The 18491-nt window shown below is 38.6% G+C and overlaps 3 protein-coding genes across 3 annotated transcripts; all 3 read left to right on the top strand.

Moving 5' to 3' along the window:
- The first annotated feature begins 210 nt into the window (after window positions 1-210).
- LOC149112842 (uncharacterized) lies at window positions 211-5860 on the top strand. Its single transcript, XM_089288695.1, has 6 exons — window positions 211-362; window positions 887-1047; window positions 2414-2628; window positions 3124-3226; window positions 3979-4128; window positions 4281-5860. Exons 2-6 carry the CDS (start codon window positions 912-914, stop codon window positions 4823-4825), a joined length of 1149 nt encoding a protein of 382 aa, XP_089144821.1. The 5' UTR covers window positions 211-362; window positions 887-911; the 3' UTR covers window positions 4826-5860.
- Window positions 5861-6342: 482 nt separating this feature from the next.
- LOC149112841 (uncharacterized) lies at window positions 6343-15474 on the top strand. The gene is made up of 7 exons (XM_089288693.1): window positions 6343-6716; window positions 8202-8556; window positions 8997-9146; window positions 11363-11485; window positions 12231-12559; window positions 13401-13545; window positions 14025-15474. The coding sequence occupies exons 2-7, from the start codon at window positions 8244-8246 to the stop codon at window positions 14399-14401; spliced, it is 1437 nt and encodes a 478-aa protein (XP_089144819.1). The 5' UTR covers window positions 6343-6716; window positions 8202-8243; the 3' UTR covers window positions 14402-15474.
- Window positions 15475-16654: 1180 nt separating this feature from the next.
- On the top strand, window positions 16655-18149 carry LOC110041538 (uncharacterized). The gene is made up of 2 exons (XM_089288696.1): window positions 16655-17068; window positions 17727-18149. Exons 1-2 carry the CDS (start codon window positions 17063-17065, stop codon window positions 18147-18149), a joined length of 429 nt encoding a protein of 142 aa, XP_089144822.1. The 5' UTR covers window positions 16655-17062.
- Window positions 18150-18491: the final 342 nt, after the last annotated feature.

Genomic DNA, 18491 nt, shown 5'->3' with positions numbered 1-18491 from the left:
CATGTACATTTAGTGAAACCATATACTAAAACATGCATGTCGCATTTATACCTCAGAGGTCTAAACTGATTGACAGACTTTCTAATTTTAATCTGAGTTCTTTTCATTTCTAACCGAGTCGAAGAGAGAGCTCAGACTGCTTTGCCTATCCGGTTAATGATTGTATTGATTGATCAAACTAATTAAATCAGCAGTCTTTTTCGACGTGCATCAGATTGGCCCGTCATCTTCCCAACAGCTGCTAGATCTTCTGGGAAATCTTCGGAAGGAGTTGTCAATGGGAAGACGCTCTCAAAGGATACGTAAAAGATCATAAAAAGCTGCTTTTCTACATCGACAAGATATAAAGGTAGACGAAACGGGTGAGTATCTTTCTTGAAAGATTAAGCAGTTGAGCTCCATCGACGCTTTTTCGCAAGTTAGGTGTATTTTTCAGTTTAAACACACTTAGCGGTCTGTTTTAATCCATTTGTATTCCACATGCATTTCCATCTCGCACTATATCTTGAAAAATACCCCGGATTAGTGGCCAATTTCTACAATCAATTTTGGTTGTTGATCGACAGTGTAAAAGATGTTTTTTGGCAAAAGGGTTGAAACTTAGCATACATGTCACTCTTTGGTTATCTTGCTTGTTCGTGTTTCAGTAAGAGCAGGTGTTTTTTGCCCACTAACTTTTAATAAAAATTATTTGATATTCTGAATTTCTTTAAGCAAAATTAATTACGTACCTGCGACTTGCACGGGATGGAATTAAAACACATATCTGTCTGAGATCCTTAAGAGATTTCCAACAGTCATTTCGCTTTGCAGTATTTATAAGTAGAGTTTCTTCCTTTCTGAAAATGAAAACGTATTTTGTTGACACTGCTTTTTCCTGTACAAGCTGCAGTCATATTTGACGGGACATCATGGCATCAAGCTTGGCACATATGCTGTTATCATCCATACTGTTTATACTCTCTGGCTGCTTAATTTACCTGAACGTAACTGTCCCATTGGCATCATGCAAAGAATTTGTTTCAAGCTTCTTTGAGAGTCACCAAGGTGGGTGAGAAAAGTAATTTAAATTCAAGAACTATAAATCTATGGAAATAGCCTCTCGGGCGGTGTAAATTTTGTATCAACTGTTTAGTCGCCGAGTCATATTTCTTTTGTTTTTGTTTTGAAGGGCGATATTGATTTTAAATGCAGATGGCAAAACTTTTCAACTTAAATAATTCCTTGCCTAAAATGCGAAAATGGGAAAAGCAAAACAACCTGCCCACAAGTCGATCAGTCCTCGAAAAACGTCAAGTTTAATTCATTTTCCGTTAAATTGTCGTGGCCTTCAAACACTGAGATTAAAATAACTGAGCTAGCACGCAAAAAAAAAAAATCGCAGATTTTGGTCATGAATAGGGTAAGGGTTTTGGGAAGTGGGCCACACCCCCCCGCCCAACCTTTCGGAGAGTACCCCCGGATCTCCATTGACACTGCAATGAAAATGGAAGAAAATTTGAACATCCTTCAATTCCACGTCATTTCTTTTATTTTTTTACATATATTTCACGGCGTATTCTTTGATTGGAAAACCGGTTAAAGGAGCTTACAGTCACGGAGTTAGCTTGGCCAGGTACAAAATTTCCTTTAAATTGAAGGAATTCTGAAAATAGTAGTTTAACAAGAGAGAAAAACACCAAAGAGATAATAAAAAACCATGAAGGGAGACGGATGATTAGGGATGGAGAAGATTAACACGAATTACAAACGACAAAGTTGAAAAATTTAGGATGCGCTAACTGTGACATAGTACAACTGAGCTCAAGATGCCCTCTTGCATGAGCACGCGCCACGCAAAACCTAACTTTTAAAGTTTGACTTTCGGGAACGAAAATTTTGGACAATGAATCTATCATTTGACATTTTAGTAAGTAGTAAGTCTGTTTGTATGAAGTATGTCCGTATATTTTAACTTTTCATTTGCGTTTGGACTCCTCCAAGTACGAGGTCGCCAAAGAATTGAAAACTCATAAAATATGTCTGAGTTTTTCAGCGTGAGTTCAAGATGACTAGGTAATGGCCGTGTTCCTTTTTTTCGTAAAAGTGTACCTAGACATTGCAAAAAAGGACCTGGCCAATATCAAGGCTCTTTAGCCAAACAAGCAAGCTTGGCCAATAAAGGATTTATTTCCTGGCATGCAGAACACAGCGGTTGATTCCGCGTGTGTCGGACTTCGTCTTGCCGCTCGAGTATCCAATCAGAACGCAAGATTTGATTTATCATGCCCACTGGATCGAAGGACTAGCCACATAATAAACTGCAACGATATACACTCTGATAAGATATGCGTAATCAATTTCTTATTGTCAAAGAACATAACATATCCACCTGTTAATTCATAGCGTGACGTGTTGTTTACCGTATCTACAGATCACGCTTTACTTGGCCACGTTATCGATGTTTGTACCGGAAACAATTTGGTGTGTGGATTACAGTGTTTGAGAAATGACAGGTGCCGATCATACAACTGTTTCGCTGCAGAGAACCAAAGTACAGAAATCTGTCATTTAAACAATGAAACACAAACATCCAGACCTGAAGATTTCAAGGGAAACCAGAGGACAACTTACTTTGAATTAATGCAGGTTTACATGATCTTAATGTTGCTGAAAATGAAATGAACAAAATAGTATAGTGAAAACATTAACTCCATTTATCGTCTTCTCATGAACTACATGTTCAGGTCTTCCCATTTTGCCCGATCCTAGGTTTTTGATGGCGTTTCATCGATCGATCCATCGTGTCTGCCGCAGGTCTTGTTCAGCTGTCCTCCTCTAGTAATTTCTAGGCCTTCCTCGCTCTCTCTTCCCTTGCGTGTTTGCAAAACACGAAGAAAGTTAAAGGGTAACCTTGGCTTGTTCTCCATAAAATATAATCATGATTCGTCATCGAGATCAAGCGAATCGCAGACACATCTTTTGTTTTCTGTTGTGTCCAGGCTTTCGACACAATCAATAATATAACGTCTTATTCCCCATGGGTTGTCACGCGTGCTACACTGGTTTAAAATGCTCTTCCAAAACTATATTTCGCAATTTTTTTATTGTTATTAACATTACATTATTTACTATGTTTGCCAGATTGCTTACTGGAATTTTGTTTATGTAAACGACGGGAGATGGAGCTCACATCAGAATTACTGCAAGTGTAGGCCTGGTTACAAGGGGATCACGTGCAGCACCAGTAAGTTAGTGTTCAATGGAACATTGCAATGTAACTTGTATCATGATAAGTGAAGAAAGATGCTGAATTTCACTTTCCACCATCTTTATTCACTTATCACACTCACGATGACTTCGACAGTGCTGATCCTAGCAGCATGCAGGACGCCTGTCACATATGAACTCAGTTAAATGCTCTCCATGTTCTCGTAGCTCAGTGGATAGAGCGCCCTTCCGGTGTTCGGGAGGTCCTGTCGGGGACTCAGAGTTTTTCTTTGTTGCACGCTCTTGTCATGTTGGTCAGCCACTTTTCACATAACATGTATCATGTATAAATGTAGGTTTGCAGCCTAACTCTGGTTGCTTGAAGTCGATTAGTTATTCGGGATTAAACTTTATCGCAGTATTTCAGTTTCTCCTGAGATTAATGCTGGTTTTCATTCTATTGCATGTTTAGTGAAGGGCAGAGACAACAACAACAGCAGCAACAATATGCGCTTTTCCTGGATTAGGTTATTCTTAATTTGAAAAACCGGACCCTGTTCTCCCAATGGGAACGGTTTTGAAGCAAAACGAGCACAACTATGTTTGGGTAACAAGCACAAATGGCACTGATTGTTTTCCATACTCAGATGACATAATCGTCTCACAGAACTTAAGCTAAGGAGTTAAGGCTATGAAAAATAAAGCCAGTCTCTGTATTATATCACACAAAGAAACAGTAAAAACCGAGATGCGCTAACAAATAAAATGCGTTCTTATGTCAATTTCTAGAGAAACTCGGTTTTTCTTCTTCATTTCCTGGGCATTCCTGTAAGGATATCCGGGATTCTGGAAATTCGGAAGGAGACAGGGAATACTGGATCGACCCTGCAAAGGATGGAAACCCTTTGAAAGTCTACTGTAACATGACAGCTGATGGAGGTAAAATAACGAAAATATGCCAACTACCTAGTGACGGATCTGAAAACTACGTTAAAATCAAGGATCTCTCTTAGGGAGGTGATTGCCTAAAAATAACTTACCCTATCGGTTTAAAAATGCGGTAATGCTCAAGTCCATTCGTCTGATTTCAGGAGGCTGGCTTCTCGTCGTCAATTTGTTAATGAACAGTTCTTCTCCACCTCCTAGCTGGACCCCTGAGGCGTCATACCGCGGAATCAGTAATTATCACAACAACAGAATGGGCATCACAACCAGCGCCATGAATCAACTGAGAGCACACTTGAATTTCACTCAGATCCGATTCCACTGCAGTAAACAACAGGGACGTACGTTCCACGTGACCACTGTTGCTAACAGCACTGGTGAAGCTGTGGTCCAGTACTTCAGCGGCCAGACTGACGTGCTTCCCTCCTCATGTAATTCGTATCAAAGACTAGAAGGCGATAACTCTCAGTTGGCCATGCACTGTGATAAGTGGGGAAATGACGGCTCACACTACGTTGGAAAGTGGGGACACTTCAGGAAACACAAAGAGAACAGGATGTACGACCACGCGGCATTTATTGCTCACAAGAATCATTGGGTTGTCGATAACGGTATCTGGTTGTGTGATGATGTTGGAAGCGATTACAAACCGTTATCGTTGGGAGATTTCTGGAAAATCTACGTGCGCTAAAATGCAGACCATAGTCACAGAACTGTTGATTTCTAGTTTATATAGAGACATTTACCTGTTTTTCAGAAAGAAAAAAATTATATTGCTGCTTATGGATTGTTTGAAGCAAAATTTGGTGGAATATGACATCAGTAAGCATTTGTGTTCCAGCATTACCTTTTTGCACTAAGGATGACTCGTTTTTGAAATCAGAGCAAAATTTTGTCATGGCTAAATCATAGATTCCCTTTCCGGCCTGCAAAAATAATGCAGTCGATGGTGACGAGTTCCACTGGTGTGAGTTAATTCGTTCAGACACTTATGTTAGCAAATGGTCTATTCAACAGCCATGGTGCAAAATTTGAGCCCGCGCTCCGGTGATCATGAAGATCGGGGAGAAGATAACTCCTCTAGATAAATCTATTTGACTATTGTATCAACGGAGTTGATCAAACTGTCCAATATTTCGGATTAGGTAGAAGTATCATTCATTAGGAGTCTTAAAAGCGAGAAAAACGAAAAGCTTGGTGAACGTCGTACCCAATCACAACATGTGTCTCGAGAGCCACCTTTAACTCTAGATCTTGGCGAGTCCCCGCTGGTGAAGGGGGACAGGGGGCTGTGGAGGCGAAAAAATAAATAATGATAATAGCGCACATGATTAGACTAAAAACTGTTTCTCATGGTTACATTAGCTTCTCTCAATCTTTGCTCACAATTCTTTCTTCTTTGTGCTCGCGGATCGTCCCTTTTCGCCAATTCATGTTCACTTCTTAGTCTACATTTAAAAAATGCATGCATTCCCAAAATGTAAAAGTCACTGCAAGAAATGTAACATGTTTTCATTAAAGCCGGGAAAATTTCAAATTTGAAAACTACGCCTGTCAAAAGTCAGCTGCCATATATGGAGACATTATCATGGCTAAATTTATTCTAGTGTCATATCAGTTGAACCTGTTATCCACAAGCCTTGCTCATCCAAATTCAACAATACAATTGAATTCGCAAAGTTAAGCCCTCCTCCCCACTCAGCTCCCAAATGTGAGGTCCCCAAAAGTAATGCTTATTCCTTTACGCTTCTGTCAAAAGTCGTAAGACTCAAAATTAAGAAGCGGCCTCTTCTACCACATCATCAGACATATGTGTTAACTTACAGAAGCAAAGTTCCGAGTTCGTGCTTGAATAACAAGAGAACATGGATGATAAGTGACACGAAAAAGTGGCAATGATGGAAAAAACACGATAGTAATTAAACTTTCAGTTTTGAATGTAAAAGAAACAATAGTGTTAAAAAAAACCCAATCTCCTCCGTTCGCCTCTGGCCACACTGATGGAGGCGAACTCTCACAATAAAGTCATCCCTACGCGTTAAACATGTTTTCGTTCCAAGGGTAGAAGCCTAAGGAACGAACATTTATATAACGTGGCAATGCGAACTTGGCTCCTGTCAGCAGCATTTACTTTAAAGAAAACAAGTAAACAAAAACTGAAACACAAGGCTCGATTTGATTAAAACTGAAATATAAACCGTGTAGCTATCCGCTTTACATGTTAGTTGACGTCAACCTACAGGACATTATCCAAAATTAGACCTGTTTTTCTTTTTTTTTTTTTCTACGCATTGGTTAAAAGCCTTCCAGAGTTAGCAAACAGAGATTCCCATGGTTTTGTAATCATTTCTTAACTCGACATTGCCTCTATCTACAGGGTGAAGATGAAAGACGATAATTTATATGTCTAACTTTTAAACACCTGTCGCGGCACTTTCTAATTTAGATAAGTATGGTACTTTGCATAACATTAGCGAGTTGAGATATTAAAAAAATACTTAATTTTTCCCCGAAGCTCACGGTTTTCCTTTGATGATCTTAGTTTGTGGATCATGTCTTGTTGTTTTGAAACTGTCTTGAAGGTAAGTTACATTCCTTCATCTGCATGGCAAACAGTCTCTTCGCTTTGATGTAAAACGTTTTTTTCATATCAATGTTGGGGCTCAAGTCGAAACGTCATAAGGATTGAGTGAAATACAAAATATTTTGCTAATATTTGGTTGTAACTATTTCTTTTTTTCCAAATGTTTTTCGGGCTTTCGAATTTCTAATGAAAAAGGCAAATATACATACAATTAGAAGGTTACCTAAGCACTCCACCATAATTGGATGACCGCCAAGGAAACCCAAAACGCCGTTTGGTTTTTAAAGAGTTAATGTATTTCAAGACTCTAACTCGCTTTCTTTGCGCAATGAAAAAATTTCCCTTGAAATAGAAGGAAACTTCAGTATATCCACAAACTAAGGAAATCAAGTATAGCCACGAACAAAGAAGATTGATTCAAATTTGTCGCTATCTGTGAAATAAATGAAACTTCTTTAATATTCAGACTAAACCAGCGCCTTCATCTCAGCAGTGACATGGACTTGCGCCTGTAAATTGAAAAATTTAAATGCGGCTTCTTGGAATATCACCTTGCATTAAGAGTTTATTAAAACAGATGTAATGGTAGCTCTTAAGTGGCTCGATCGAGTTTGTGTGTAACGATACTGCTTAACTTTGAACAGCTTAGAGCACTATCATAGTCAATCCAATAGGAACACGAACATTCAATAACGCCTAGGTTTTGGACTAAGGATGAACGTTTGAAATTTTCGAATTATTTAAGATAGCTCGATCAGAGTTTTGAGTTCAGATACTTTTGAACTTTGAGCAACTAGAGCACCAACCAAATCAATCTAACAGAAAATCGAATGCTAACAGTTTACTAGAGATAGGTGAAAGTTCCAGATGAAGTACGTTTTAACAAGCTCTAAGATCTTGACAGGGATCTCCTAAAAATCTGCTGTATCATCTACAAGGGTCATACACGGACAGTGTGTCTTGAAAAAAATGACCCCGATTGTCACAAAGATGCAGATCCACCTTTGTACAATTTGCGATGGATAGTAGAAACAGTTATCCAGCAAGCCAAAAATTACATGTTATCTACGACAATTACAGAAGTAGAAAACGTTCTTGAAGGACTATCTTTCGAGATTTTTCCAGTGGTGAAACACTTTTAGACGTCGACAAATTTGCATCGTTCATCCGGTCACTCAAGTGTACGCCAGAGTACTTAGGTTTGATAGCTTTAGCCCTTTGGAAGTGACTCCTCAAGACTGAACACGATTAAAACCTCTCTAGTAAATTATTACTGCAAGTGTTGAGGACATTTGTTTGGCTGTGTGTCTAAGCAAGCTGCTTTCTTCGAGCATATCGTCGAAAATTAACATATGGCCTTGCATTGATGGCTGTGAAGATTAATTTTATACTTATTATCTTTTGTTAATCCCATCATTTCCATTTCATTCGGGTACGTAAGAAATGTGATCAACTATTTCATTTCATTTTTTTTATGCTCCAGATACACTTTCATATCTTACTGACTTTCTAAGGATCCACAAAAATGTGCCCGCTAGCACTTTTTGCATTTTGCCTGATTTCCCGGATGGATCTACGTGTCACCGCTGACCAACAGTGCAAACGGGCTGAGGCGTCGGTGAATGGCAAAGCTCTCAAAGGTCACACTTTTAAAACATCAGTAATTCGATCTCTGTTTGAGTGTCAAGTTCTTTGTGAAAGCGAACTCAAGTGCCAAAGCTACAACTACTTCATACCGAGCAAAACCTGCGAGCTGAATGACAGGACTAAAGAGGCAAGGCCATATAGTTTTGTTCCGGATGAAAACAGCGTCTATGTGAAAAGCTGGCCCAATAGAGGTATGACAATGAAGACACGAGAAGGGAAGGAAGAAAAGATCGATACAAATCGTAGCTAATGGACAACAAAATTTATTATCACTGATTCATTGGAACAATAGAAAGAGGTGACTGTTACTGTAGAGAGTTTATTATGATTATCACGCTGGTAAAAGTTAAAACCACCCTGAGCCAGAACTCAGACATATCCACTGCAAAAATTGTGGTGTTTGCTTTTTGACTTAGGACAAAAGACGCTGACGTCTTGCAATAGCCTTCTGACATAAGTCATCACTCCTGTCCTCGATTTTGCGAGTGATCCATCTTAAGTTACCCAGGCCATTTTGCTAGGACTCGATCACCTGGGTGATACGGACAATGTTGGTACCGATGCTATTTATTTGCATACATTTTACAGAAAACCAGAAATTGTTTAGTAACACTTGGCTTTTGCGCCATAGTTCCCCTTGGTTCCATTCCTGAACTGCCGGCTGAAACATGCAAAGAGATCAAGGAGAGTGAAGGAGGACGAGCAGTCAGCGGCAAATACTGGTTTGATTCACTTGTGCCTCAGGAGGTTGTTCTTGCGCATTGTGACATGAGGACGGAAGGTCAGTTAAATCATAAAACTTACAGCTGTAAAAATTAAACTTTTACAATGAAGTAGCCATAAATGGTTCGCGAAATGAACGGCCATCAGCCATAACGGCCGCCTTCAGATATGATTGTACAAAATGTCGGTGCCTCAGAATGGCATGGTAGGAAACTACAGAGATTGCCCGAGGAAGAAAAACAACTTAGAGGGAAAAATGTCAGTACAAAATGTAGAATATAGACTTGTGACTATAGAATCGATTTCACATTTCTGACTTTCCTGACGTAAATGTAAATTTAATGGGACAGCGTCAGGCGGCTGGTGCCTCAAGTTTTGATAAATGTGACTGGAGCTTTCTATAAGCTTGCCTAATTATCTTGCAGTAGAAAAAGAACACAACGCTTAAAGGGATAAAAGCAAATTATGAAGTATCAACCAAAAAGAAAAAAAAATGATGTCCAAAAGAATCAGAATTTTGATTTCTTAGAACTGTCACAAAATCATCAAGTTTTATGGACTGCAATGCAAGTTGTTCTATTTTGCCCTGTGGAATTTTTCCTTTTATCTAAGCTATTTGTAAAATTTAGCGGCATTTAACAATATATTAGGGAAATTAGGCAAGAAAACGTTCGATAATTATAACACTATTCGTTGGAGCCTTATTCACAACTTGCATTTTGTGAACTCTAAGGGCCATGGTTGAAAATCATGCAATTCGATTCCATTATGACTCAGCAAATATATTTCTTGGAAAAAGCAAGTTTTTTGATTGACATCTAGGTGAGACATTTATAGAACTTCTTAAATTTTACTATTAGGGTTTTATTACATAAACTGCGGTGTTTGAAAAAAGGATTTCAGCCCTAAAAAAAGTCGAAATTAAACACGTATAAAATTACGATAATTTTTCACTTTGATAATATCGATGATGTGATGATTGATACCATGCTTGACCCTTTAACTGAGCTTAAATTTGTTAACCGCGCGGCCATGGGCCGAGCGCGGTTCTAGGTTTACCCGTGGTTTATTATTTTTTTTTTAATTTTTTTTGTCGGTGACCAGACGCAGACCTCCGCTCGGCCAAACTTTGAGTCACGCAACGTGTGATGTTTTTCCGCCAGAAGCTGTTAAAACATAAACACACGGACAATTTTACGGATATTGTTTCCTTTTTTGTGGGTAAAATATATTTTCTTTTCGCTTTATCAAAGCGTTGGATTTAAAGGGAATAATAAATACGCTGAAAAAAGGTATTACGTCAGCCATGGAATGCGCTGACGTTGCAGCTTTCACTTTCGCTACATGACAAATAAGATCGTGTTTACTTTGCAAGTTTATTTCGGCAGAAGCGACGGTCATTAATTTATTTGTAATTTTGCGAGTATTTCTTGCGGTTTTAGGCAAATGAAGTAAATCCTTTGACTGTTTCATCGCAGCGAGTTCATAGATCGGAAAGAAAATTAAATATTTGCAAGCCAAGCAAAGAACGTGTCAGAACGTGCAAAGATTACGTCATTGATAGGGAAATAACCACCGTACTAAAGATAGCCGTAGATAACGCAATTCTTGAATTATGTGACTCGTGTGACTTCTTTGCTAACCCTTAACTCAAGGGAAAAAAACAATTAAATTTAATCGTGACTTTAAAAAAAGAAAGCGGTTTGTAATAGTGTTCGTATCTTCATGCCCATACATATCCCGAAGAAACTTCCAGATTAAGACTATTACGTCATCGGAGATGTCACAACGGTACGACTGATGGTGCGATAATAGAGTTTATGTTGATCAAGTGCTGTGATGTCTACAGTAATCAATGAATCATCAAAGATTGCTTTGGAATATGCACTGCGTTGCGACTGTAGTACTAAGAAAACAGTTAAATTTTAAAAGCGCGGTTATAAGATCTAACAGATCTTCTTGTTGGTGCATGATCGAAACATAAATGCCTCCGGACATTTTTTGGAGAATTTTCGGAAAATAGAAATCGTCAAAAAGTCGTTATTAGTATGTTCATATTATAATATAATAAACAAAATAATACATGTTGATTGTAGATATGAAATGTCTCTTCTCGTTTGCAACATTATATCTCAGTAGTTTGCTCCGCTCACTGGTGTTATATCGAGTTAAGATAAGATAGGATAAGAATCTTCATTTAAGTGATGAACATTGGAATATAGATTCCATATCTACCCGCACCCACGTATTATTCTCTGTATATTTTCCCTTCAGACATGGACGAATGCAGTGCTAACGTCCAGCTGTGTGACCTCAATGCCAAATGTATCAACACTCGCGGGTCTTACAATTGTTTGTGTCATGCTGGGTTTACCGGAGATGGTAAAAACTGCACAGGTAGGTAGGAACACGCGGGCGCTGTAAATAAATAAACACCACATTCTTTCAATACTCCTTTGTTGATACCGTCAGTTCATAGTACTCTTGAGAAGCTTGAAATAAAGTGAACTTTAAGAGCCATTTTCTGTTGCTATCCTTTGCTATCCTACGACTTTGAAGAGTCTTATGAGTCTTAAGTGCTGATATAGATCCGACTTTTAAAGTGCAAGTTCAGTTGGAAGGCATCGTAAAGTTCGAACTTAAAGACGAACTTTGGTCCAATGTAAGCAACTAAGACTCTTAAAGTTCGAACTTTTAAGGCTCTTAAAGTTCGAACTTTTAAAAGTCTTAAAGTTCGATCTTTTAGGACTCTTAAAGTTCGATCTTTTAAGACTCTTAAAGTTCGAACTTTTAAAAGTCTTAAAGTTTGAACTTTAGCAGTCCTAAAAGTTCGAACTTTAAGAGGCTAACAAGTTCGAACCTTTACGAATTATTAGGGAAGTTGGAACTTTTAGGTTTAAGTGAAATAGTTTGGACAACAGAGTTATATAGGGCATCTGAACAGTAATTAAAACAGTTTAAATTGTTGTTATTATGTAAGGCACTTTAAAGTAATTTTAATATGTATTTTTAGGTAAGGGACTTTTAATTGTTCAGCTGCTGATATTGATATTGATCCCAACAAATCACTAAATCTCGGGGGCTTTATTTACAGTATTTATCTGCCGTGCTATTAAGTCACGTTTCATCAAAATAATTTTAGTTAATTGCTTCGACTATCCTGTTGGTGTCTCCTCACCTGACATAATTCCTGATAACCAGATGACAGCTTCTTCACACGCCACTAATAATCGCAGCAGTTTCAGTTACAACGGACGTCTGAACGATACCAGAGGTGACGGTTGGTGCTCTGCAGTCCCTAACAGCGACAACGACTGGCTGCAAATCGACTTTAAAAGAATAATTCAAGTTTGCGCTGTTGCTTCCCAGGGGGACGTAAGTGGTTATGTATGGGTTACTGATTTCAAGTTGTCGTATTCATCTGACGGAAAAAATTGGACAACTTACAAAGATGCGAATGATACAGATCAGGTAACGTTTAGACATTTTATCAGTGACCATGGAATGTAAACAGTAGTTAATAATGGTCTGAAGACTTGCCAGTGTGGATTTAGCGCGGCGAGCTCGAGGTTCAAACAGAACAACCATGAAGGTCGATATTCCCCGAGAATGGCCCCTAGTTATCATGGAAAATAAGAATTTATGGCGTGGAAAATGCGGCAGAAATCTATCCAGTCCCTTATTAAATCTCCCAACCGGCAAAATTGTACGTCAAAATTAGCTGCACATTATACCCACCACTGAATGGTTAGGTATGGTCGTTAGGCCCAATCTACATTAGGTTACAACGGGTGGTTGACCTTGGGTTTCCCAGTTGGCACGACTTCTGCTGGGGATAAAATTTTCAAAGGTTTACTGCTGATCCTTTGGAAGGCCTTACATCACAGCTGTTGAATTTGATTCCAAACTTTCTTCTTTGCTGCTACTCGCTAAGGTAAAGTAATGTTCGGCTTCGTTTGGTGTAAAACAGACAATACATCTAGAAAGGATAAGTACAACCGGGTTGCGTTACGCGATTTGATTTGCATAAAAGACCATTCTTGAACCAATGAGCTACTTTAACATTTGATTTAATCCTTTTTTGGGGATGATAGACACAAACGTCTTTTCTTGAGTCTTTGCTTCTCGAAACAGAAATAAAGTCTTCGGAAAAGTGATTTGTGGTCATTTCCCGCATATGCAGGTTATTGACAATGTGGTTGACTTGGTTTTTGAATTTCCAATTAGCTAAGGAAGCAATGTGCTACTATCGATATAGATAACCAGCTCTGAGGGGCGCATGCTCAAGGTTATATTTGGGTTGCATTTTAAGGTATTTCACAGGGAAGGTAACAGTACCACTGTTGACCAACACAAGTTACCAACTCCCGTGCCTGCAAGATACATCCGTTTTCACCCCACCAATAGTCATTACTGGAACTGCCTTAGAGTGGAGGTGTACAGCAATCATTACTCAGGTACATAGCAAATTGCCTGCTTGCGGAGATTATTTGCAGTCTTTAAGTTCAATTAGGTTATGTAGGACTATTCTGTAGGAAAAGAATGGGTCGCTTAGGGCTTCATGTAGTTTTGGTGTCACTTGCAGTAGCAACAAAAACAACAACAACAGCAACAATTTTTTTTTACATGGTTTGGTAAGGGGCGTGCGTTATGAATAGTTGTCATTACATTCTTCTATGTTGCTTGTTCGACAAGGGCAAAAATCTCGTGGATGAAAACGACGTTGTCAACACGTATATATCTTGTCATACAAAGTTAGGTAATGTGTGAGCAACAAGCCTGCCTCTTTGTTATCAGTTGCTGTCAAATGTTGTCTTCGAAATACAGGCCACAAACGTTATTCCCGCTTAAACACTCTTTATCATTTCTTCAACGAAGCGTGCCAAAATAAAAAGATAATTGCCTGCTTACGTCGTTCTTTTCCTGTATTTTGTAGAATGCCAAGGCTACCAAAATCTGACCAGTTATCACAGAAAAACCACGCACGTTCCTGTTGATGCAGCAGACTTTTATTGTGACCAGTCGCTCGGTCCTGGCTGGTTCCGTTTCCAAGGCGACGCTGGAACTAAAATGCCCACCTCGTGTGTTTCTGAAAACCATTGTGGAGCAAACGCTCCAGGATGGTTGAATGGCCCTCATCCTACAGTAGCTGAAGGTCCGGTCTCCAAACAAGTCTGCTTCACCTGGTCATCAAACTGCTGTCAATTTGCCACCAACATCCAAGTCAGAAACTGTGGTTCTTACTATGTCTACTTCATCAGTGGAACACCACCGCACAATCCATGTTATCTTGTCTATTGTGGCACTAATTAAAACGTTTACTAGAGTTTAATTTTCGCAAATACTTTCGCAGACAAAAAAACTCGCAACAGAGCTAAGGTTTATCATTAGCTGACGCCTTCTTCAGAGAATTCTTCAGACTGAACTGTAGTTGTGTGGAACGGAGTCCGATCCTGTCCCTGAGAGCACTTTTTTTAATTTCAGCAATTCTAGGTTATAGTTTTTTGAGGGCACAGCCGGTTTTATTTGTCCAGGTCAACAAATGAAACTTCTTCCAATTAATAGGAATAGAACTTTAAAAATGGCAGCGAGGGCCATTTCATGTTGGCGCCACGCATTGGAGAGGATAATGCTTAAGATAAGATGAGATAAGATAAGATAAGATAAGATAAGATAAGATAAGATAAGATAAGATAAGATAAGATAAGATAAGATAACTTTATTTATACACGGTTTTTCCAATATTCAACAAAGTTACTGGACTATCTACCTATCTGCCTACTTACAATAAAAATTAAAATAAAAACCTGCTTTTTATGGAGGCCGTGTCTAAAACTTTACTTAAAATTAAGATATTACTTTAAACAGAGGCGACTTAATTTAGATTTTAAATCGGTTAGTGAACATGCTTGTCTCAGGTCTGTAGGTAAGTTGTTCCACAACTGAGCTCTGCCGTACGAAAAACTTCTCTTAAGATAATCAGTTCGAAGTTGTGGAAGAACTAATTTGTTTTCGGTATTCCTTAAACGATACGCATTTACGTTGTCATGATATACGAATCTTGATCTCAGATAATCAGGTGTCATACCATTTAATGTTTTATACATTAGGATAGACTTCCGTCCCAATCTTTGATAGTAGTAGTAGTAGTAGCTTTAAGACACCTGGGACATTTTTCATGTGATACAAGGGTAGTGAAAAAGGTTTTGAGGAGTTTATATTTTGCGTGATACAGCCGAAAATATTACAACAATCATTATATTAAGTTACAAATAATCATTAAGCATATTTAATTTAGTTGGAACACGTGGGCTGTTTTGATTGTAACAGGTAGTTATAAAGCATAATGAGTTCAAATAAAACTCTGAAGTTTTTGTTTGTGCACAGTACGTTTCAGTTAATGACTATAATCACTTTAATTTCTATCAAACGAAAACAAAATCTGTATTCTCCTCGCCTTGAGAATCACCCTGGTGCATCGAGGGATATTTTAATTCTCAAATCGATGTTTCTGTCCTTACGACTTGAGTTATCACAGCAATCTTCATTCATACATTGCGCTGACAAAATCCTCGAATCAGAGGACTGAAACTACTCACATAAGAGCAGGCCCCAAACTGACCAAAGTGGCTAATCGCTAAGGGTTTGGGACTGCAAACAGACAGATCCACAGAAAAGTTTAATGCTGTAAACTAAGCATCGAGGTACGCGACGGCAGTAGAACGATTTTGTGTATGATGCATGAATGAATGCATTTTAGACCTTCACTCTCTTTTTTTTCGTGATACAATCTCTTGGCAGGTTAGACACCCAATTTAGAAGTGCCCTGGATTTATGCAAGGACTTACTAGTAGTATAACAGAAGGCAGTCACTTTGATTTTTGCGGAGGAATAAAATCATCATAGTTCGTTGTCACTCTCTTATGAAAAAAAAAAAAGTAGATTTAATTAAATTTATTAAACAGATTCAATTAAACAGGTTCGTCCATGTCCTATTACTCGCCGCGCAATTAAGGAGGCCTTATACCCTCAGATATAAATTCTATTCAAAAAACCGTTCTTTCGAAACATGACGATTCAACATCCCTGGCAAATTGCAAATCGTATATTGAAACGATTTTGCTCTAATCACTCTTTGATTTACTTTTAAATTAAGAAATCTACACAGGTAGCAATATTTCAATGATACAAACACCAATAGCAACGGTTTTTTACAGTCCAAAAGTACGCTCAAAATGGATTTAATTCAGTACATTTTAATGATACTTTACAGAGAAAGCTTTAGGGATGTGTACATATGAGAATTTTACATCATAGTCCTGAACATTGTTTCCTCTACCTGGTTAACATTTCTATGACTGGTGTGTATTCGGGTATTCAGTGGAACATTTATGTAAAACCTTTCGATATTCCCCCTCTCTCTGCATCTACCCCTCCCTGTTCACAGGGCTAATTTGGGTTCTCGGAGACCGAAGTAAAACTTTAAGGCCTTACTTTTCAAAATTACCGAATAGACGGATCTCCACTGGGTTTCAAACGAATGTTGTCAAATTACAATTATGTGTTCGAGCGCTGGCAGGGTCGTTGTGCTGTGTTCTTGGGCAAGACTCATTACTCCTATAGTGCCCCTCTCCACCCAGGACTATAAATGGATATTGACGGAAAAAATGTTGGGAGGTAACCCCGCGATAGACTCGCAGGAGTAGCACAAAACTACAAGCTCATTCAATAGTCGATAGTACGTTTGGAGTAACGAAGCCTTTCATTTCACAACGTGTTAATTCAATACTCACACTTAAAGACCTTATGTTGGGATCTGGGACGAATTCATGATAATGTATTTTGAAGGATCATACACTACAAACTGAGCTACACTGGATGTGTATTTGAATGTGGATTTTCTACATGAGAAAACTAATTTGCTAGTTATTTTTTAGGGTAAATGGAGCGGCATCTAATGAGGAAAGAGGCAAAATGCATGTAGGTCTTTACGTAACAGAAAATTCAAGTAGTCAATATAAAGTATTACACGAGTAGCCTTTTACTTGACTGCAATTGACCCTTTGATGGTGTAGGGTTGGAGGGGAGGGCGGAGAATTTAAGGCCATTACCCTGTCCTGCAGAGAGTATTAAAACCATGGCTGTGGAAAGGATTTGTAGTACGTTTAAACATATTTCCTTTGAAGTCCATAACACACAGAGATAACGTCATAGGACTTTATTATTTCTGAACAGACGTCATCTTTGAGCCATCGTGCATTGCATGAAACATATTGTCACAAATAGTTAAAAACCAACAAAGAAGGCTTAGAACATCAAGAGGGTTAATGATTTTAAGTACGACAGAGAAACATGCCTGTGACAATACGGTTGCCATGAAAGATCAAGATCCTTGACCGATGAAATACGATACTTATTTTTTTCCAGATAAATTTTAGGCAAGTCGTCAAATTTGAAGTTCATTGCTTTAGCGCTTTTAAAGGTACAAGCATTCAAAGTTTGAAGGCGCCTCTAAAGTTTTCATCACCCCTCTGGTCTGAATTAGTTATGCAGTTGACTCAGATCAACTTACGTCTCGCTTTCAGAAAAAGGTAATTTGTAAACGTCAACTGTGTGTTAATAACTTTTCGCGCATTAGACTCAAATGGAAATGGATGGCATTGGACTGGACGAAGATCCCGCCAGGATTCCAAATTCTGGAGTTTCCTTTCAAAGCCAATACACGTCACTGAATCAGGCTTCTCGATTACAAAACGTATCAGAAGATAGAGGGAATAATGCTTCATCAAACGCTTCCCAAAGCAGCCAATATGCACCTCTTCATCCGTTGACACGCTCCTGGGAGGTTCCGAGACAACATGTGACTCTAGAGAAGATAATTGGTAAAGGTGCGTTTGGTCAGGTTGCCAAGGGAACAGCAGTAGATCTTCGAGGATGGCCTTGGAAGACACTAGTGGCTATTAAAAAGTCAAGAGGTGTGAAATGCTTTAAAAATAGTGGTAAAACAGTGCCGAATATGTTATGCTATTCAAATGTTTCCCCTGTTATTCAGTTAATATAGTTAATATTAGTTAATAGTAGTAAAATTTTTCCCATTTTCAGGAGAAAAACCCCTCAAAACACTGTTTTCTGAGGTTTGCTCCCTGGACAACTTGCTAATGGACAGGATGAACTTAGTTCCATGCCTCTCGAACCATTAGTTAGTACGTTATCGTGAGAATGCTGAACAACACTTCATAACACTCAGGGGCGAATTATTCATTAACTATTGTGGTATGTGACATGGAAAAGCTCATTTTTGAAGTCAGAGTATGAAGTCCTTTAACCTGGTAGCAAAACTGTCCCACAGAGTTGCTTCATAGAAAAAAATTACTTTTAAGGTATGACCCCCTTAAGGTGATTC

This window comes from Orbicella faveolata, unplaced genomic scaffold (genome assembly GCF_042242905.1).
Source record: "Orbicella faveolata isolate gen_17 unplaced genomic scaffold, um_ofav_v1 contig_2, whole genome shotgun sequence".
In the NCBI taxonomy this organism is placed as follows: Eukaryota; Metazoa; Cnidaria; class Anthozoa; order Scleractinia; family Merulinidae; genus Orbicella; species Orbicella faveolata.
This window is presented reverse-complemented; position numbering and strand designations above follow the sequence as displayed.

Excerpts from the sequence above, each read along its gene's own strand:
- LOC149112842 (XM_089288695.1), top strand. The coding sequence starts at position 912 with ATGGCATCAAGCTTGGCACATATGCTGTTATCATCCATACTGTTTATA. Across the intron at positions 3,227-3,978 it reads GGGGATCACGTGCAGCACCA|AGAAACTCGGTTTTTCTTCT; the intron begins GTAAGTTAGTGT and ends GTCAATTTCTAG. Across the intron at positions 4,129-4,280 it reads TAACATGACAGCTGATGGAG|GAGGCTGGCTTCTCGTCGTC; the intron begins GTAAAATAACGA and ends GTCTGATTTCAG.
- LOC149112841 (XM_089288693.1), top strand. The coding sequence starts at position 8,244 with ATGTGCCCGCTAGCACTTTTTGCATTTTGCCTGATTTCCCGGATGGAT. Across the intron at positions 8,557-8,996 it reads GAAAAGCTGGCCCAATAGAG|TTCCCCTTGGTTCCATTCCT; the intron begins GTATGACAATGA and ends TTTGCGCCATAG. Across the intron at positions 11,486-12,230 it reads AGATGGTAAAAACTGCACAG|TTAATTGCTTCGACTATCCT; the intron begins GTAGGTAGGAAC and ends AAATAATTTTAG.